This window comes from Prionailurus bengalensis, chromosome B1 (assembly GCF_016509475.1).
Source record: "Prionailurus bengalensis isolate Pbe53 chromosome B1, Fcat_Pben_1.1_paternal_pri, whole genome shotgun sequence".
Lineage (NCBI taxonomy): Eukaryota > Metazoa > Chordata > Mammalia > Carnivora > Felidae > Prionailurus > Prionailurus bengalensis.
The window spans coordinates 31,406,588-31,423,053 of NC_057344.1; the positions used below are offsets into that span (position 1 = coordinate 31,406,588).

The 16,466-nt window shown below is 46.4% G+C and overlaps 1 protein-coding gene across 2 annotated transcripts in view; it reads left to right on the plus strand.

Moving 5' to 3' along the window:
• Positions 1 to 6,854, plus strand: part of ADRA1A (adrenoceptor alpha 1A) — a 110,568-nt gene extending 103,714 nt beyond the window's left edge. The window contains exons 3-4 of one of the 2 annotated variants that reach the window (XM_043561263.1): positions 48 to 433; positions 5,183 to 6,854. In XM_043561263.1, the coding sequence (XP_043417198.1) occupies positions 48 to 433; positions 5,183 to 5,191 (395 nt within the window). In that variant the 3' untranslated portion in view covers positions 5,192 to 6,854. Of the gene's footprint in view, positions 1 to 47; positions 1,297 to 5,182 lie in introns of those variants that run through there. The other variant, XM_043561253.1, reaches the window with a different exon arrangement.
• Positions 6,855 to 16,466: the final 9,612 nt, after the last annotated feature.

Sequence of the window (16,466 nt, forward strand, 5' to 3'; positions counted from 1 at the left end):
CTGTTGGCTTGCAAATAATGTGTATGAATCTGTGTGTTTTCTTCTAGGGTCTTTCTTCCCTGATTTCAAGCCCTCAGAAACAGTTTTTAAAATAGCGTTTTGGCTCGGATACCTAAACAGCTGCATCAACCCTATTATATACCCATGCTCCAGTCAAGAGTTTAAAAAGGCCTTTCAGAACGTCTTGAGAATCCAGTGTCTCCGCAGAAAGCAATCTTCCAAACACGCCCTGAGCTATACCCTGCACCCACCCAGCCATGCCCTGGAGGGCCAACACAAGGACCTGGTGCGCATTCCAGTGGGATCGGGAGAGACCTTCTATAAGATCTCCAAGACAGATGGGGTCTGTGAGTGGAAATTTTTCTCTTCGATGCCCCGTGAATCTGCCAGGATTACAGTGTCCAAAGACCAATCAGCCTGCACCACAGCCCGGGTGAGAAGTAAAAGCTTTTTGCAGGTGTGCTGCTGTATGGGGCCCTCGACCCCCAGCCATGGAGAGAACCACCAAGTTCCAACCATTAAGATCCACACCATCTCCCTCAGTGAAAATGGGGAGGAAGTCTAGAGGACAGGAAAGGTCAGAAGGAAGGCAGGGGGCGGGGGATGATCTTAGGCACCCACCCCACTTCCTACTCGGAAGGCCAGTTCACTCTTCCTGGATGACAAGACGGGACCATCAGACCAGGGACCATGTGGGAACGGGGTGGGGGAGGAGACCTTGGGCAGTGGGTAAGGCTCAGGGAAGAAGGGGGATGTCACACGACCATCCAGCTCTAAATGACGATAAACAGCATTTCCTTGAGGCTAATGCTCTCGCGGTCATCCTCTGAGGCCGCTTTCCACGTCTGGCCCTTGCAACGAAAACCACCATGGGAAACAGAATGTCATACACAATCCAAAAGACTATAAATATAAGGTTATGATTTCATCACGAATATTTTGAGCACACACTCTAAGTTTGGAGCTATTTCTTGATGGAGTGAGGGGGATTTTATTCTCAGGCTAAACTTACTGACAGCCACGTTGGATATTTACAAGGAGAGGGCCTGGAGAGGAAGAGCCTTAAGACGGAGGCCAACATCCAGGCACATTCTTTCGAGAGCGCGTTTTAAACTCCACCATTTCTGATCCATCCAGTTGCTTCACTTGGGGGAAACGTGGCAGTGAGGTTTACCTTTTGCAGCAGTTTGACTGGATGCTGCCCCTGATTCCCTAAAGACGAGGGGGAGGGGGCGCTCATTTTGCCTCGGAATTAACGGAGGCACATCCTCTATGCTCGGGTCTAGATAGTTGGGGGAAAAAAAGGTGGCTTTTCCTGATAGGAGACAGTAGAGGTGAGGGCCCGTTTTTTCAACTTACTGCTACAGAAAACATTCCAGTAGCCAATGCCAGGATCAAATCGAGGAAGGCTTCTTGTGAAACCTACTTAAAGATCAAGAGCTTGGGGTGGAGTGGGTACTGATTTCATGCTAAGAGGCTGCATACTTACGGCACAGCCTTTTTCATGTGGCTTAGAAAGGCTTTTCTTGGCAAATGGCTTACTTTTTCCAGAACTCCATTATGAAAATTCAGAGCTTGCAGTACTTTGAAAGGCACATCCTGACTTCCGTTTTTTCTCAGCTGCTTCGCTACCGCCTAATGAATGAGGTTCAAGGTCCTGAATGCACATGCAGCCTGGTGGAATGCGCCTTATGATCCAGGGATACCCTTCCCGAACTTTGAAAGATACACACGCTTAGCTTGAGAGGAGACTGACAGGTCCCCAGAAAATCATCTAAAGGAGGAATTTGCAAATAGTTTTTGACAGAGGCCCATTGCTTCTGGTAAAAGATCCAGGAACCCGTTCGCTTCATCTATCCCCACTTTCTACAGGGATGTGGGGAACTTGCTTTATGTGTTCCAAATTTTGGTAAACCTTCATAACTCTGAATATCACTAAAGATGAAGATGATTCTGATATGCAAAAATTAAAATATTTTTCACGTGCCACAGTAAGAATTTAAAATAAGACTTCACGTTTTTAGAATAATTCTGGACTAGAATCACTGGTCTAAAAACTACTGGTCGACCATTTCTGTGGCCTCTTCCCCCCATTTGAGTCATTTCCTCTTAAGAATTCCCAAGCAGATTGCAGCCCTTGTTTAACTTTCACAGCAAAGGTAGGAGCTTGTGATCTTTTCTTCTTCCCTCGCAGCACAATGATAATTTCTTCAAGTGCGCCTTGAAGGCTAATACCTTTGCACACTGCCATGGGGCGGGGGGGGGGGGGGGGGGGGGGGGGGGGGGGGGGGGGGGCGGGATATTTGCATGTGGATTTGAGTTTGTGGCTGGTTGTGCCGGGACCTAAAATATTTTGCCTTTTCAACCCTTTCTGGAGAGTGTCCTCTTGCTGACCAGACACACACACTATGTATGCCTTGTGCTTATAACTTTGATTCTGGCATTAGATATTGGCTGGATTTTTAGACTCTGGGCCTGTCTGCATGTCCCATAACAGCTCTACCAGATGTGGGTGTCCTATTATGGATGTAAGCATCAAGAAAGGACTTGAACATACAAAACTGCTCTTCTGCCTTGATAGGAAAGATAAGTTTCATTGTTGACAAGAGTTTCGTCCAGGATCTGAATTTTAAAAACCACTTTTCCCAGGCTCCCTTTTACAGGAACAGCATCCCCGGGAAAAGAATGGTAAATGTTTTGTTTCCGTAAAATACGGCTCTCTTAAACACATTTCCAGACACATTTAAATTTTAGGTTTTATTTGGGGAGGGAGGGGATGGGGAGGAGCAGAGAGACAGGAGAGAGAGAATCCCAAGCAGGCTCTGCACAGCCCCCACAGGGTTCGATCTCATGACCCTGAGATCGTGACCTGAGCCCACATCAAGAGTTGAATGCTTAACTGACTGAGTCACCCAGGTGCCCCTAAATGTTGGATTTTAGAAAGCTAAGGATCACCAGAAAGCCAGCATTAATGCCATTTCTAATCAAAACAAGCAGCTAGAAAATCTTTCGGTCATCAGATAAAAGCCATGACAATTGTATTCATGTGAAACTATCCATAAATAAATTATCTGCTACACTCTTCACCAACCACACTCCCTCCAGGGAGGCAAACTTTAACATTTATTTCCTTTCCCATAACATGATATTAAGTATAAACATGCCAATTTTACAAGAAATCGATAATGTCACCCAAGACTTAGTCAAAGTGGGATAAACAATACTTGAGTTATTTTTTACTCATCCACAAAAATCTCTGTACCTTTGAGCATGCCAAAAACTCTCCAAAATTGTCACAGTTAAACAAATGATTGTCATATTTATACTCACATGTTTACTGCTTCTATTTGTAGTTTGAAGAATTTACCCAGAGTAACAGTGGTCAAAATGTTTTCTCAAATGTGTTATAAAAAGCAGTTGCTTTGAGACTCTCTGAACATCACAAAGAATCAACTTGACATAATGAGATGGGCAAAATTTGAGTTGCTTCTGCAGTTCAAATTGCATGCCTTAAGAAAGACCTTGGATGTCTGTACTCAGACATTTCCCCAAGTTGCTGCAAGGATTTCAGGAGAGCACTTTGCTTGTCACAGTTTTCTTCCTCTTGCCTCACTTGTGTCTCATCCAAGACCACTCTGCTGTCATCATTTTGTGTATGCTAACACTCCCCAAAATATTAAGGCTTTGAACTCTCACTACCTACCTGGGATCATCCATCCATGGATGTTTGGGTAAATAAATATATTCTTAAGGCTTTTTTGTTAGGTTCTTTGGTGTGCCGGGCATTGGCAGGGCGTCTTGTACCCCATTATCTCTAAACCTCATACCAATTTCACGTTTCTGTTTTAGAGGTAAAAATCTGAGCGTTAAGAGTGATTAAAGATTTGTTGTAGGCCAGCGAGGAACCATGATTCAGTCCTGGAGCTGCCTATGACGCTAAAGTCTTACCTGTTTCTCCCAGTGCCTCTGCCCCCTAATTAGTAGGGGCGAATGCTCCCCAATTTAGATTGGATATGCTGAGGATACGAAACTACACCCAAATGTTTTAATGTCTTGTCTCTTTGGGATTTGCCTTCCATTTAACCTCAGTAAATGTGTTGCCAAACTCCACCCCAGCCAAATCCCCCAAACAGATCATAATTAGAGGATCTCGTGTGTACAATTCTACCTTTCAGACTGCAACAATTTTTAGGGGATAATGACACGGTAAGTTATTCAGGCCTGGCAAGAAAGACAAATTATATCAAACTGGGAGAAGATGGGCATATAAGAGAATGCAGAAGAGGCTTCATTGGCCCAGAATGGCAAAACACGGTTGTGGGTATGAAACACCTTGTGTAGTACGTTGATGTTCTTGACTACCAGCCACAGTTAATTGGCACACCTTCAGGAAGTAGATCTCTTTTCAAAACAGACCAAAAACAGATACAACATTACTCTCACCTGTATTCCAACATCATTTTGGGTTGTGTTTTTTGGTGTTTTTTTTTTTTTTGAGTTGAAGAGAGAAAAGAGAAGGAATTATAGCTATATCTCCAGGAATTACACGGAACCCAGAGAGCATATCAAACATGTGGATTTCATATCGGTCCCTATAGGGAAATGGCTCAGAATGCTGATCCCCAGGTAGCCAGACACATAGGCAACCCTTGAAAATGAAGAATCAGGTGGCATCCGTGGCTATGGATTAGCTGGCATTCACCTGTTCTTGGATTTCCTTTTGCAAATGAAAGCTTTATGCCCTGAGTATCTCGGATTGCCTCACCCCCTCAAAGTGAACTGTCACACAGACCTTCTCGGTCTCGGCCTGGGACCGAGACCTGGGTCTCGTGGTCTCGGCCTGGGAACGAGAACATTTTCGGAACTATCTGCCGGGGCAGGTAATCATTCGCTCATTAATCGCAGCTACTTGATCACGGCTTGACAAACATTCTCATTTGCTTCTGGGGTTGGTTCTGCACAGGTCCCCTTGCCAAAAGAGATGCTGCCTCTGCGTATGAGTGCTTGTTGACTTAATTAAGGAAAGAGCTCTGCTCGTCAGCAAAAGGGAGAAGGGAGCCCAAGCACATGGAAGGTAACTCTGCCAGCAAAACTAGGGTGACCCAAAAGAAGGCAGTGGTGGCCAGTAGGAAGGCATCAGAGGTGTGCTCACCGTTGATCTGATTTCTTTTTATACTACTAGGACTTTTAACCATGAAACTGCCTGCACACAGCTCCGGTCCAGCCCGATTGGAACACACTGTTGGCACCTGCTCCTTGTCTACGTGCTGTGCTGGGGAGCAGGGCTGAGCCCAGGCTGCTGTGGGGTCCACCGTCTTCAAAAGGCAATGACAACAGTGGCCGCCTGGCCCTCCAAAGTCCCCGCAAGATGAATGAGTGGAGATGACTTTGGGGGCTGGGCTGGCAAAAAGCAAATTGGGATTTCGGCAGAGGACACCCAGCCCCTTGCTGTTGCCCCCATCTGCCTTGCTTCCCTCATGCCTCCCAAGACCCAGATGTCATGGGGGCTGAGGGTGGAACCCATCTGCCCTGTGCAGGAAAATGTCATTTCTTCTTTGCTGCTGCAATATGGATTCCTGAGTCTCCCGCCTAAAAGGAAAGCTATGGCGGTGGGCAGGGGGCAGTGTTGAGAAGGAAGGGAAGACCTACCCCGGGCATCGCTCAAAGCGGGACGCATGGTTTAGTAATATTTGCTACAACTGATAAGCAAGGAACTGCCCTGAAGCTGGTTGCTTCTCTGTCTCCCAAAACAAAATGATTATCTTTCCTTTCCGTGTCGCTCCGTCATTAATTACATCACTGGCCCTTGATATCATGGTCAACGTAGCCACCTCGTAAGCTAGAAATGCTTAGTGTTAAACTATGAGAAGTAGAGACTTGATCAGATAAGAAGAAATCTAAGAGCAAATCCATACTGTGTTTGTAGGAAAAAAAATAATGAAGGCACCGACCTGTTAAAAAGCCCAGGTACAGTAGGTGCATTCGGATGCAACAGAAAAGAAGCTAAAGCAGAAAGTCCCAGTGTGAGCTTAGTATTTCCTTCCGTTGATGTAACGCTTTGTACTTGTCCAGGTAACTTCGCCTATCTCGGGTCATTCCTGTGAAGGACAGAGAGAAGGAAGGGTGTATTATCTCTACTGAACACATGGAGAAACTAGGGGACATAGAGATTTAAGGATGCTTTGAATAGCCCCATATCCAACCTCTGACTCCTCTTTTCGTGATGCCCTCAGTATCCCCAAGGTTCACTGTGTTTCTTGGGACCGTGAATTTCATATGTCACTCATTTGTCTCTGATCCACATTTTCAGTTCCATTGTCACCTTCTCTGCTATTACATCCTTGCCAGCGGCTGGCCAGTGCAAGATTGTCCTAGGGGTTCAGTGCACATTTGTCTCTGTTTTCCTTATTGGCTAAAGGACAAGCAAATGTGATTCTGTTCTGTCTCCCTAGATAGGCAGGACCAGAGCCAAGGAAGTAAGCAGGGCAGGGGGCTCTTGGCTTCCTCAATAGGGTGACACTGTAAGGCAAAGCCAGCAGTGATTAACAACCTAAGGACCTCAGGAATGCAAAGATGGAAAAGGGACTTTCTGGAAGGCTCAGGTGAGCCTGAGGGTGGTTGTGACAGTACCGTTTTGTCATTGTCGGCAAACTGCCCTCTTCCTCTCCTGCACCGGGCACTGCATTTGGCACAAAAAAATACTTAAGAGGCACAGACAGTCCCCAGTTGGGTGTGTTCCAAGTTCATGGGTTGCAAAGTCAAGAATGCGTGTTGCCAAGTAGCATTGTTATAGATGGGGGAGGGGAGGGGTGTTCCCAAACCAACTAAAAAATAAAAAATCTATTTAATGTATACATGGGGCTGGCAAACTTTTCCTGTAAATGGCTAGATAGTAAATATTGGAGGCATTGTGGGCCATATGGTCTCTGTCACACATCTTTTTTTTTTTTTTTTTTTGGTTTTTGCTTTTTTTTTTTTTTTTTTTTTGGACGATCCTCTAAGAACATAGAATCCATCCTTAGTTCATAGGTCATTGCATAAAAAACAGGCCGTGGGCCAGATACAGCCCATGGGCTCTACTTTGCCGTCCTTGATCTATGGCATCTCTAGCTTATGGTATAGGAATACTAATAATAATCTCAAGCAGTGGATTTTAGTGTCTAGCTTGCAAGCATCTTTTTTAAAAAACATATGCCATTGATACATCTCCGATTGACTACAGTAGTATCTCCAACCTTCATGATTTGTTGGAGGGTGCCAAGTTCATACGTGGCGGGGGGTTGAGGGGGGCGGCTTGCTCCATGTAACCCACTCACCCAAAAGACATATTTTAGTTCATCACTGCAATTTGCTATCCGGGCACGAGGACAAGAGGGAGGCACCAACCACCCCTTCCCACTTTCGGGTTCTGTAGAACAAACAGGCTGCAGAAGCTCCGGGAGTCTATGGGGAGGTTGGGGCAGGGGCGGGGGTCTTTCAGCTTCTCACACCACCGGCAAAATCTCCCAGCACAATCCGTCTGACTCCACAACAATCAGTGAGTGCCATTTGACCGTGACCAGTGTGAAATCCCTCCAGGAGCACTGGAGCCTGCTGAAGTGGGGCTCCCTAGAGGCTTTGGGGGCCTCACTTGGCTCTTGGGAAGGCCTTCAGATCATAGCACCCTGCACCAGGAAATTCGAGGGTCCGCCCTGGGGATCCCAAGAAGGAGGGTCCAGAAAGAGGTGCAGGAGGGAAAGGATATCTTCCAAAGACAAATACTAGCTTCTAGCAGGACTTCTCCCTCTCTTCCTCATCCTTCTCCTTCTTCTTTCCCTGTTTTTCATTTTTGGTTACGTCTGACATGACCTAACTAAACTCAAAATGGCACTGCTGTGGGGAAACACTTAACCCTCCCCTGTGATGACAAAGCCATGTTTCTCGAAGTTAGCGTGCTATCGGAGGGACTTCCTTCCCCGTCCCCTCTCTGGTCCTGCTGGGCAGTGAAGGGGAAGAATATGTTGTCAGTTGGACACAAGGTGTGCAATTCTGGTGGCCTAGGATAACGTCCACAGTGTTGAGAGATGAGACTCTGCAGCGGGGCCAGGGGGTAAGGCATGGAATGGGAGTGGGTGCAGAACTGGTAAGGAAGGACCTGGAGATATCAATAATTATATCAGTAATATATATAATAATGTAGCAATACCAAAAATATCAGTGCTAACACCAGTGCCTACGTTGGGCACAGCAAGGAAGGCTTGGGCCACACTATGTGGCCACTTCTCTTGCCTCTCCGTCCCCTTCCATCTTGGTCCTTTCCCTCTCTCCTTTCCAGTCTCCCTTCCATATCCCTGCCTCTCTCTCTACATCATTCCACCCTCTATTATTTTTTAAACTTATGAGCAATGAATGCTGGGGTAGGCACCCTTGTCCCAGAAGGTGCCTGTTCCCCTGGGATACAGTGCTCCGTGCAGAGTTCTGGGTGACAAGGGGGGGTTTCCCTCACTTCTCCCGTCCCCTCCCCTAGTCAAGCCTGACACTGCAAGCTCGGATCCCCGGAGCCTCCAGGGAGCCCCAGGCAGGAGATGGGTCCACAGAGCGAGATACACTTCAGGCCCCTCCCCCAGGACTTGAACATGTGCCCCCATTGCGGTCTTTCTGTTCTTGTACTATTAGTTCCAAATGAAGGGTGCAAACACAAAGTTCTGGTGCTCAAGAGTGGTTTCTGGGTTATTTCTCTCCCTATCCACAGGTAAGCATCTCTTTTATCAGTGCCACCTCTCACTCTGACGTTTCAAAAGTCTTTACCGAGCCCTACAATGTCACCTTCTCTTTCTCTTCTGCATTGTTTGTCTCTTGCCTCTGTGTGCCTTTACTTTTCACTTCTCCTCTTAGCCCTTAGGGCCTTCGAGACCATAATTAATCCCAAAGTAAACTTGGTTTCATGTCAGCATTAAGCAATGATTGTTCCCTCAGAAGGTACACCCTAGGCAAAACTCAACAAAACTCAACTGGGGGAAAGGTGCTCCTTCTCATGTGGTGCTCCCACCCCTGACCCGGTCCCCACCAGCCTCTCCTCTCCTAGAACTTACCCATGGATTCCTTCTATTCTTTCATCATAACTTTGGGCCAGGAAACATTCTTCTTTACGCAGAGGGTGCTCTCCTACCCAGTGTGCTCCTGCTTCTGCTGATGCGGCTCCGTACATTTGTAATCCCCCTGTAGTAGTCTGCTGGGGCTGCCATAGCAAAGTACCACTGACAGAGGGGCTTCAACACCAGACATTGATTCTCTCGCAGTTCTGGAGGTTGGATGTCTGAGGTCAAGGTTCTGCAGGCTTCTTTCTTCTGTAGCCTCCTTCCTTGGCTTGCAGATGGCCGCCTTCCCCCAGCATCTACACATCACCTTCCCTCTGGGTGTCTGTGTCCTAATCTCCCCTTTTTCTCAGGACACAGTCATATTGGATCAGAGCCCACCCCAATGACCTCATTTAACCTAAACTGCCTCTTTAAAGATCCTTTGTCCAAACACAGCTATATTCTGAAGTCTTGGGGATTAGGGCTTCAACAGATGAAATGGGGGGGGGGGGGGGAGAGTAGGGGAATTTAGCTCCTAACACTTTCCTCCCCACTCTGTCCTTTCTGCCCATGAAAACGTATCCAGATTTTTTTCTTCAAATCAAAAGTTCAAATTCAGCCCTTCCTGACCATCCTCTCCAAATTCTCTCTAGATTGGGCCTGACAACCAATTGTGCACTTTATTTTTTCATCCTCCTGTTGCTTTTTAAAAAATCTATCTATATATTTTTTTCACTTTAAAATGTACTTTACACTGTGCCTCTACAGGTTCTGTCTTTAGATGAAACCTCCTGGAGAGCAGGAGCTGTCGTGTGTCTTTGGATGCCCAGAGCAGTGCACAGCCCCTAGGGGATCCTATCTAAGGAGCAGGGCCCCTCCTGAGCAAGCAAGCAGACAGGGGATGAAGAGGGACATGGGACCAGAGCCAAGCGCTGGTTACAGGAAGGGGCTGGAAGATCAAGTCCAGGGCCTTGGAAATGCCAGATGATGCACCAGGACAGCTCAGGTAATAGTTACTGGGCTTCTGAAAAGTTACAGTGAGATTCTAATCAGGGGTGCCGAGCACAGCAGTGAGGAAGTCCAGGTTAGCTGCCATCTTGAGTCGGGCAGGCATAGGATCCCCTGGGAGGCATCTGCATGCAGGAAAGCAGACCACCACCAAGGAAGGGGACAGAACCTAGACCCTGAGAGCAAAGTGAGACAGAGATAAATGGGGTGAACAACCCACAGCAGAACCCAGTCCCAGGAAATGGGTCACTGAGGAGCAGACTGAGGGAAAGATCACCACGGGGTCCCAATCCCAGCGATGGGTGAGTTCATGCTATGTTTCAACGTCTGCTCTGCACCAGGAGCCGCTTGAAAAATGAACGCCAATGAGCCTTTGGGTAGCTTTTCCTCCACTGTCTCCCCGCCTAGAAAGAGTAGAGGAAAGGAAGCTACACTGACTTGGCTGGATGTGTGGATGTAGATGGCCATTCCCTGCTAAAAGGCATTTTAATTCTGACCTTCTGAAGGCCACCTCCCACTATTCCTGTCCCCGGCCCTCAGGGACTACAGTATACAGTCATTGCTGCTCCTGCCTCTCGGGGAATGCTGCCCACCCTGTGTGGTTTCAGACCATCTCGGCCTGGTCACCTTGCTTCTGTTGGGAAATTCAGTCCCATTTCTGTTTCATCCACCCACCTAAGCCTTGTATTGTAGACGAATTGTTCGCCCGCAAGGTGCTTCTCTGACAGCCACGGAGTGATGTCTCCTCTTCTGCCTGGTTCCTGCTGGGAAGCCAAGAGCATTTATCCTCACTTGGAAGGACTGGGACTGCTCTAACTGCATAGCATCTACTGTTGTGCTTTCTGGGCAAGGAACTTGGGTTTCCCATCCCCCTGCCCCCTCCCTGGGGTACATCTCGTACTGGAAGGGTTTCTGGCCCCACAGTATCTATCACAATGGAGCAGCCTTGTTGGCTAAGAGTTTGTGCTTCAGAACAGCTTCAATCCAATCTAGAAATTACAGGAGGAAAAAAAAAAAACCACATGAAAAGCCAGGGCCTACCAAAGCGTTAAGTGTGTTTAAGGCCAAACCGTCCCAAAACATGGGGATATATTGATTGAGTGTAGCAATGGCTTATTGATTTTTCTACTAAAACACAACCACAACAGAAAAGACGACAACAAGAAACTTGTCTTTCTTCCCCAGTCTGGTCCTCATTCCTTTTGCTAAACTCAGCCTTATCTTCATAATGAAAAGGTTTCAGCTTTGCAGCTTGGCTAATTGAAGTCTCACTGGTTGGGAGGCCCTTGGCTCATTAATCAAAAGCTGAGCACGAATGCTTTGCAGTCCACAGCACCTCCCCCACGCAGCCCCTGTGCCCTAGCAGAGGTGACAGTCCTTGCAAAGAGCAGAGAAAGAGGGAGCATCGACGGATAGGTAGCTTTAATCAAAAATAAGGCTGCCCAAATGCAACCTGATGAGAAGGCTACTCAAGTAAGATGATGAACTATTTGTAAGAACAAAACAAGCAAGTATTCCAAATGTTCGAATAACAGCTCATTGTTAGTTGTCTCCATACTTTCTTAAGAGAGGCAAACGTTGGCTAGAGACTAACTGGATTAAAAAGGGGGGTCCCACGCTTGCTTTTGTCCCCACCTCCAGCAGCTCCCCCGACCCTCGGCCTTCACCATTGTGAACATCGTGTCCGATGCCGATCCCGCAACTGCAACCCGTGGTCACTGACATTCGGCAACAGCAATTCTTGCCTCGGCTTTTACAGCCTGAATCACAACACATGCTTTCTTCATCAGATGTGGAGGGAAGAAAATAGCTCCTTTTGTCTCTGGGGTATAACAAGTCCCAGGCAGCCCACTTTCCAGTAATACCGCACCTACTTAACCCAATATTGCAGACAACGAAATGAGCGTGCTCCATACGGGGCACTGTGAAAAAGTATGCGGAGAGTAAGTAGGAGAAATTACACTCAGAGCATCTACGCTGTGCCAAGTCCATCGCGCATTCAGATATGGTGAAATGTAAGGTTTTTCAGTCACTTTGCAAAAGAAATGTTTTCACAAGAGAACCGAGAAGAGCCGTGGCCTGGGAGCCACGAGGCCTGGGCTTAATTTCAGGCCCCCATCTCTGTACCCACCTAAGTGATCCCGGACAAGTCATTTGACCTCCCTTGACTGCGTTTTCTCACCTGGGACATGGGGCAGGCAAACGAACTAGCACACGTGAAAATGTCTCATGGGCTGATAAACCGTATGAAATCATCACGGGCACCCAACAAACGCTGGCAGGGTACACTTTCCCTGTCTTCATTTCCCCTCCCAAACACTATATAAATAGAACATTATTATAAGTTACATCACCTTTAAGGTGTCTTAAAGCACTGAGAGCTCCCCGTGCAAGAAACAATGGGGTAAATCTCTCACTTTCCTTTGCTTTCTACCTCGGTTCAGACTGATCTGTGTCCAGACGTGGGTCTTCACTAGTTCAAGACACTGCGCTTTCATTCGAAAGTCGCAAGAGGTGTTGTACCATTGCCTGGGTGCTATCATTCCTAAATTTAGAATGCGGGCACCAAATCCCAAGTTTCAGTTATGTACACCCCGCCTCCCCCCCCCCCCACCATCTACCACAACTATGCTATTTTCTTGGGGTTGGAAATTTCCCTACCAGAGCATTTTGTTTTAATTTTTAAAAAATCAGACCCACTGTACTAGTTTACAGCTTTCCACCAAGTTCTCAGATTATAGACAGCCTAGAACGAGAGTCCCCAGTGACGGTGATTGCAATCTTTCTCAAATTAACTGCTTACTTGGCAATAGGAGGCATTGTGTTACCATGGTCTGAAAGACACTACATAGCATGCAGTCCTTATATAAAAGGTGTGTGTGTGTAATTACATAAATGATGTCATAAGAAAGAGAAGTAATGTTGACCCCTGGAAAACAGTAGAACATTTGAAGCGCAGTTTGGGATTAAAACCATCTAAAGAAATAGGGCACCAGCAGGCCTGGGTGACTATCAGAAGTTTATGCAAGACAAAATAGCAAATTCCCAGGCATGCTCCCCAAGGCAGTTTTGATTTCAGCCAGACTTGAAACCCACATCACGGGAACACCAAGTCAATCTCAGCTCTAATTTCAAGTTGCCAGTGAGCGCCTTGGCACTTCTGTGGACCCCCTTAAATGATCTCTGGGACCCTTCCGGGCAGGTGGCTCCACAGGAAAATCCATACCGCAAGCTCCGCCCATCATGGCTCAGTCTGTGTCGGGCAGGCAGCCATCTTGAGAAGCTGTGTTTGACAGGGACCTGCTGCCATCTCCGGGCCAAATGGTCTCTTGTGACTCGGAATCTCAAACTTGCTTTAAACGGAGGGGGAAAAGTCACTTTCGGGGATGAAGTCCTTGGCACACTCTGCTTTGTGTAAACACAGTCTATGGCTATTTCGGTCTTCTGGGTTTTGAGAAGCCGGGCTATGGCAAGGGTGAACCGGTTGGTGCTGGCCCAAATTACAAAGAAGAGTTTTTTCATTCTTTCAGTGCTAGGGGAAGGAAAACTGAGAACATCGTCTCATAGGGAGCAGAATGGGACTGGGTTGGCCAACAGGGAAGTAAATGTGGGCCTCAGTTTACAAAGAACCAGCTCTACCAAAGTATGAACTTGTGAAAATGGATACATTGGGTTTGTAGTAAGAATTCTTACTCTACAGAATTTTGGTCGTGTTGACTTTCGAAAATGGATACATTGGGTTCGTAGTAAGAACTCTTACCCTCTACAGTTTTGGTCATGTTTACGCATGATGCTTAGTATATTGAAAGTATTAATGTAAGTCATTAAAGGTCAATGTGCCTTTTTTTTTTTTTTTTTTTTTTTTTTTTTGAGGAGGCATACATCTATCACATGAAGCCAGCTTCATGTCCGTGAGTGCTGTCCTCATGGTCAAATGAAGGGGGTGCCAGCCCACCCCCTGCTTCCTGCTACCCACTGTCTTTTGAATCCACCTCAGAAATCTGTAAGTCTTACCTGCCACATGGATTTACTTCTTTGTTGAACATTCACTTGACTAAGACAAAAGTCTAACATATTACTCTTATCATTACTGGGACAATAGTGACTGAAGGAGAGGCTGTGGATGTAAAAATAAGAGAGAAAAGCAGGTTTGGGGGAGAAATAGTGCAGTGTTTTGAGAGTCAGCATAGTACAACTTCCTCTGTTGCATTCTTTTTTTTTTTTTTAATTTTTTTTTCAACGTTTTTATTTATTTTGGGGACAGAGAGAGACAGAGCATGAACGGGGGAGGGGCAGAGAGAGAGGGAGACACAGACTCGGAAACAGGCTCCAGGCTCCGAGCCATCAGCCCAGAGCCTGACGCGGGGCTCGAACTCACGGACCGTGAGATCGTGACCTGGCTGAAGTCGGACGCTTAACCGACTGCGCCACCCAGGCGCCCCTCCTCTGTTGCATTCTTAAGCTCCCTTTGTGTCCCTCGAATTCTAGCATGTCTGTAAAACACAGGAGGCCATGCTGCAAAACCAGATCACCTTTTTCCAAGGGAAGTTGTCATTGCATACAGCAGTTCTTTCCCTCCTATGTCCATTCTGTAATATTCCATGAGGGCTCCAGGCTCAGCTCCAGACAGTGGAGGAAACAAGGGTGGACACATGATCCTCCCTCTCAGGGTGCCTGTGGTCTACGGAGAGGACAGGAAAGTCAACAATTGTAGTAGAACGTGGTAAGCTCCGTGACACAAGAACTCACGCAAGGCCAGGAGAGTTTAGTGTAAGGCACTAAAGCCACCCTCGGAGTCAGGCTTTTCAAAAAGGGTGGACCTCTCATTTGGATCTTGGAGGACAAAATGGAGTGGGAAACAGAGGGAGTCGTTCCTAGCAAGTAAGGAATGAACCCGTTCACCAGGGGCTGGTGAACCTCAGGTATGTGCTGGGGTTGCCTCCCCCTCCAGTCTGTCGGGGCACATGGAAATCAGCCTCACATTTCATGGTGGCCAGTTGGCTCTGCAAACCCCATTCCCCAGGTTCCGTGCAGGAAAACCACGCCTGGTTTTCTTCTTACTCTGTTTAAACCAAGGATGAACCAAGGAAGAGCCAGTAAATAATGAACCAGCGGCTTTCCTGTTAGAGCTCCTATGTTTGGCCTGGCTGAATATCGAAAAGCCTTGGTCTCTCAATTGTCTGATTCTCTTTGTTTTCAAGACTTAACACAGCATTACAGTGGGATGGCTAAACAGAAAAAAAAAAGTCTATTTCTTTCTCATGGTGCAAATAAACATTTGTTGAACCTGAAATGGTTAATCATTAAGAATAACCAAATGCTTTGGAAGTCTTTGCAAACAAGTCTTACATGATGCAATTCAGTGTTTTTTTTTAATTGAAGAATTGTTTTTAACAAAGAAATGTTGTACAATATTAAAATAAAGAGTTTTCCCTACCACCACCACCCCCCCCCCCCACACACACACACAATGCAGAAAATAAATGGATCACTATAGACCCACGAGGCTGGCTTTCACAACATCCATCATTGAAGGGTCGGTATCTTACGCTGTATCAGGACGCTGCCATAGTAGCTAAGGGTACCTGGGAGATTTTGCACATCAAATGCAGCAGAGGTGGTGGGAGAAACTGAAACAAAAATGAAGACCTTGGAACTGCATTTCTACAATCAATTAACGACTGGGAAGGACTTGACTTGCTGGGGCTAAAGAAAATCATTCTGGAAGTTCATTTTGTCTGTGAACTCAAAACTGTCTTTTAGTAAATAAAGCTGATGCCGTTCAAACATGAACCCCGTGACATTTCCTGGCTTACGGCAGCTTTTCTGCTTGTCTACTCATTAGATGTGTTAAAAATACAAACATGGCATTTCCACTTTGCCAGAGAAGCAAATGTGGGCTGAATGGCTGATTTTCGCTGCTACGCTTTTCCTGTAACCCTTACAATTGTTGCGGTGAATAAGGCCCCTGTAGGGATATTTGCCAACTATGCAGTGTTCGTGGACCATGCCACCTTCTCCAGGTTTCGGTACTTGGTTGATTGAGTTGATATCACCACCTTTCCCTCCATGTAACAAACAAAATTCGTCTGAACCTCGCTGAGAGTTTGATATGTGTTCTTTGCTCTAAAAGAGAGAATTCTCTCCTAAGTCAGATAAATATGTTCATGCGTGTGAATTGTTATACTTGAACTTGCTGCTGCATTCTGTACTAATGCGTATATATGACACCCAAGCTGACTGTGATTGCTTCTGAAGCATCTAATTCCTTTTAAATGGATTCAGTATCTTTGGAATGTGCTGTTTAGGTGTTTCTGAATTTTCTACATGCCATTTTTACAGGTTCATTTGTTTTATGGTACGATGTGGTGAACAATCACATTGGTTCTTTTTTTTTTTTTT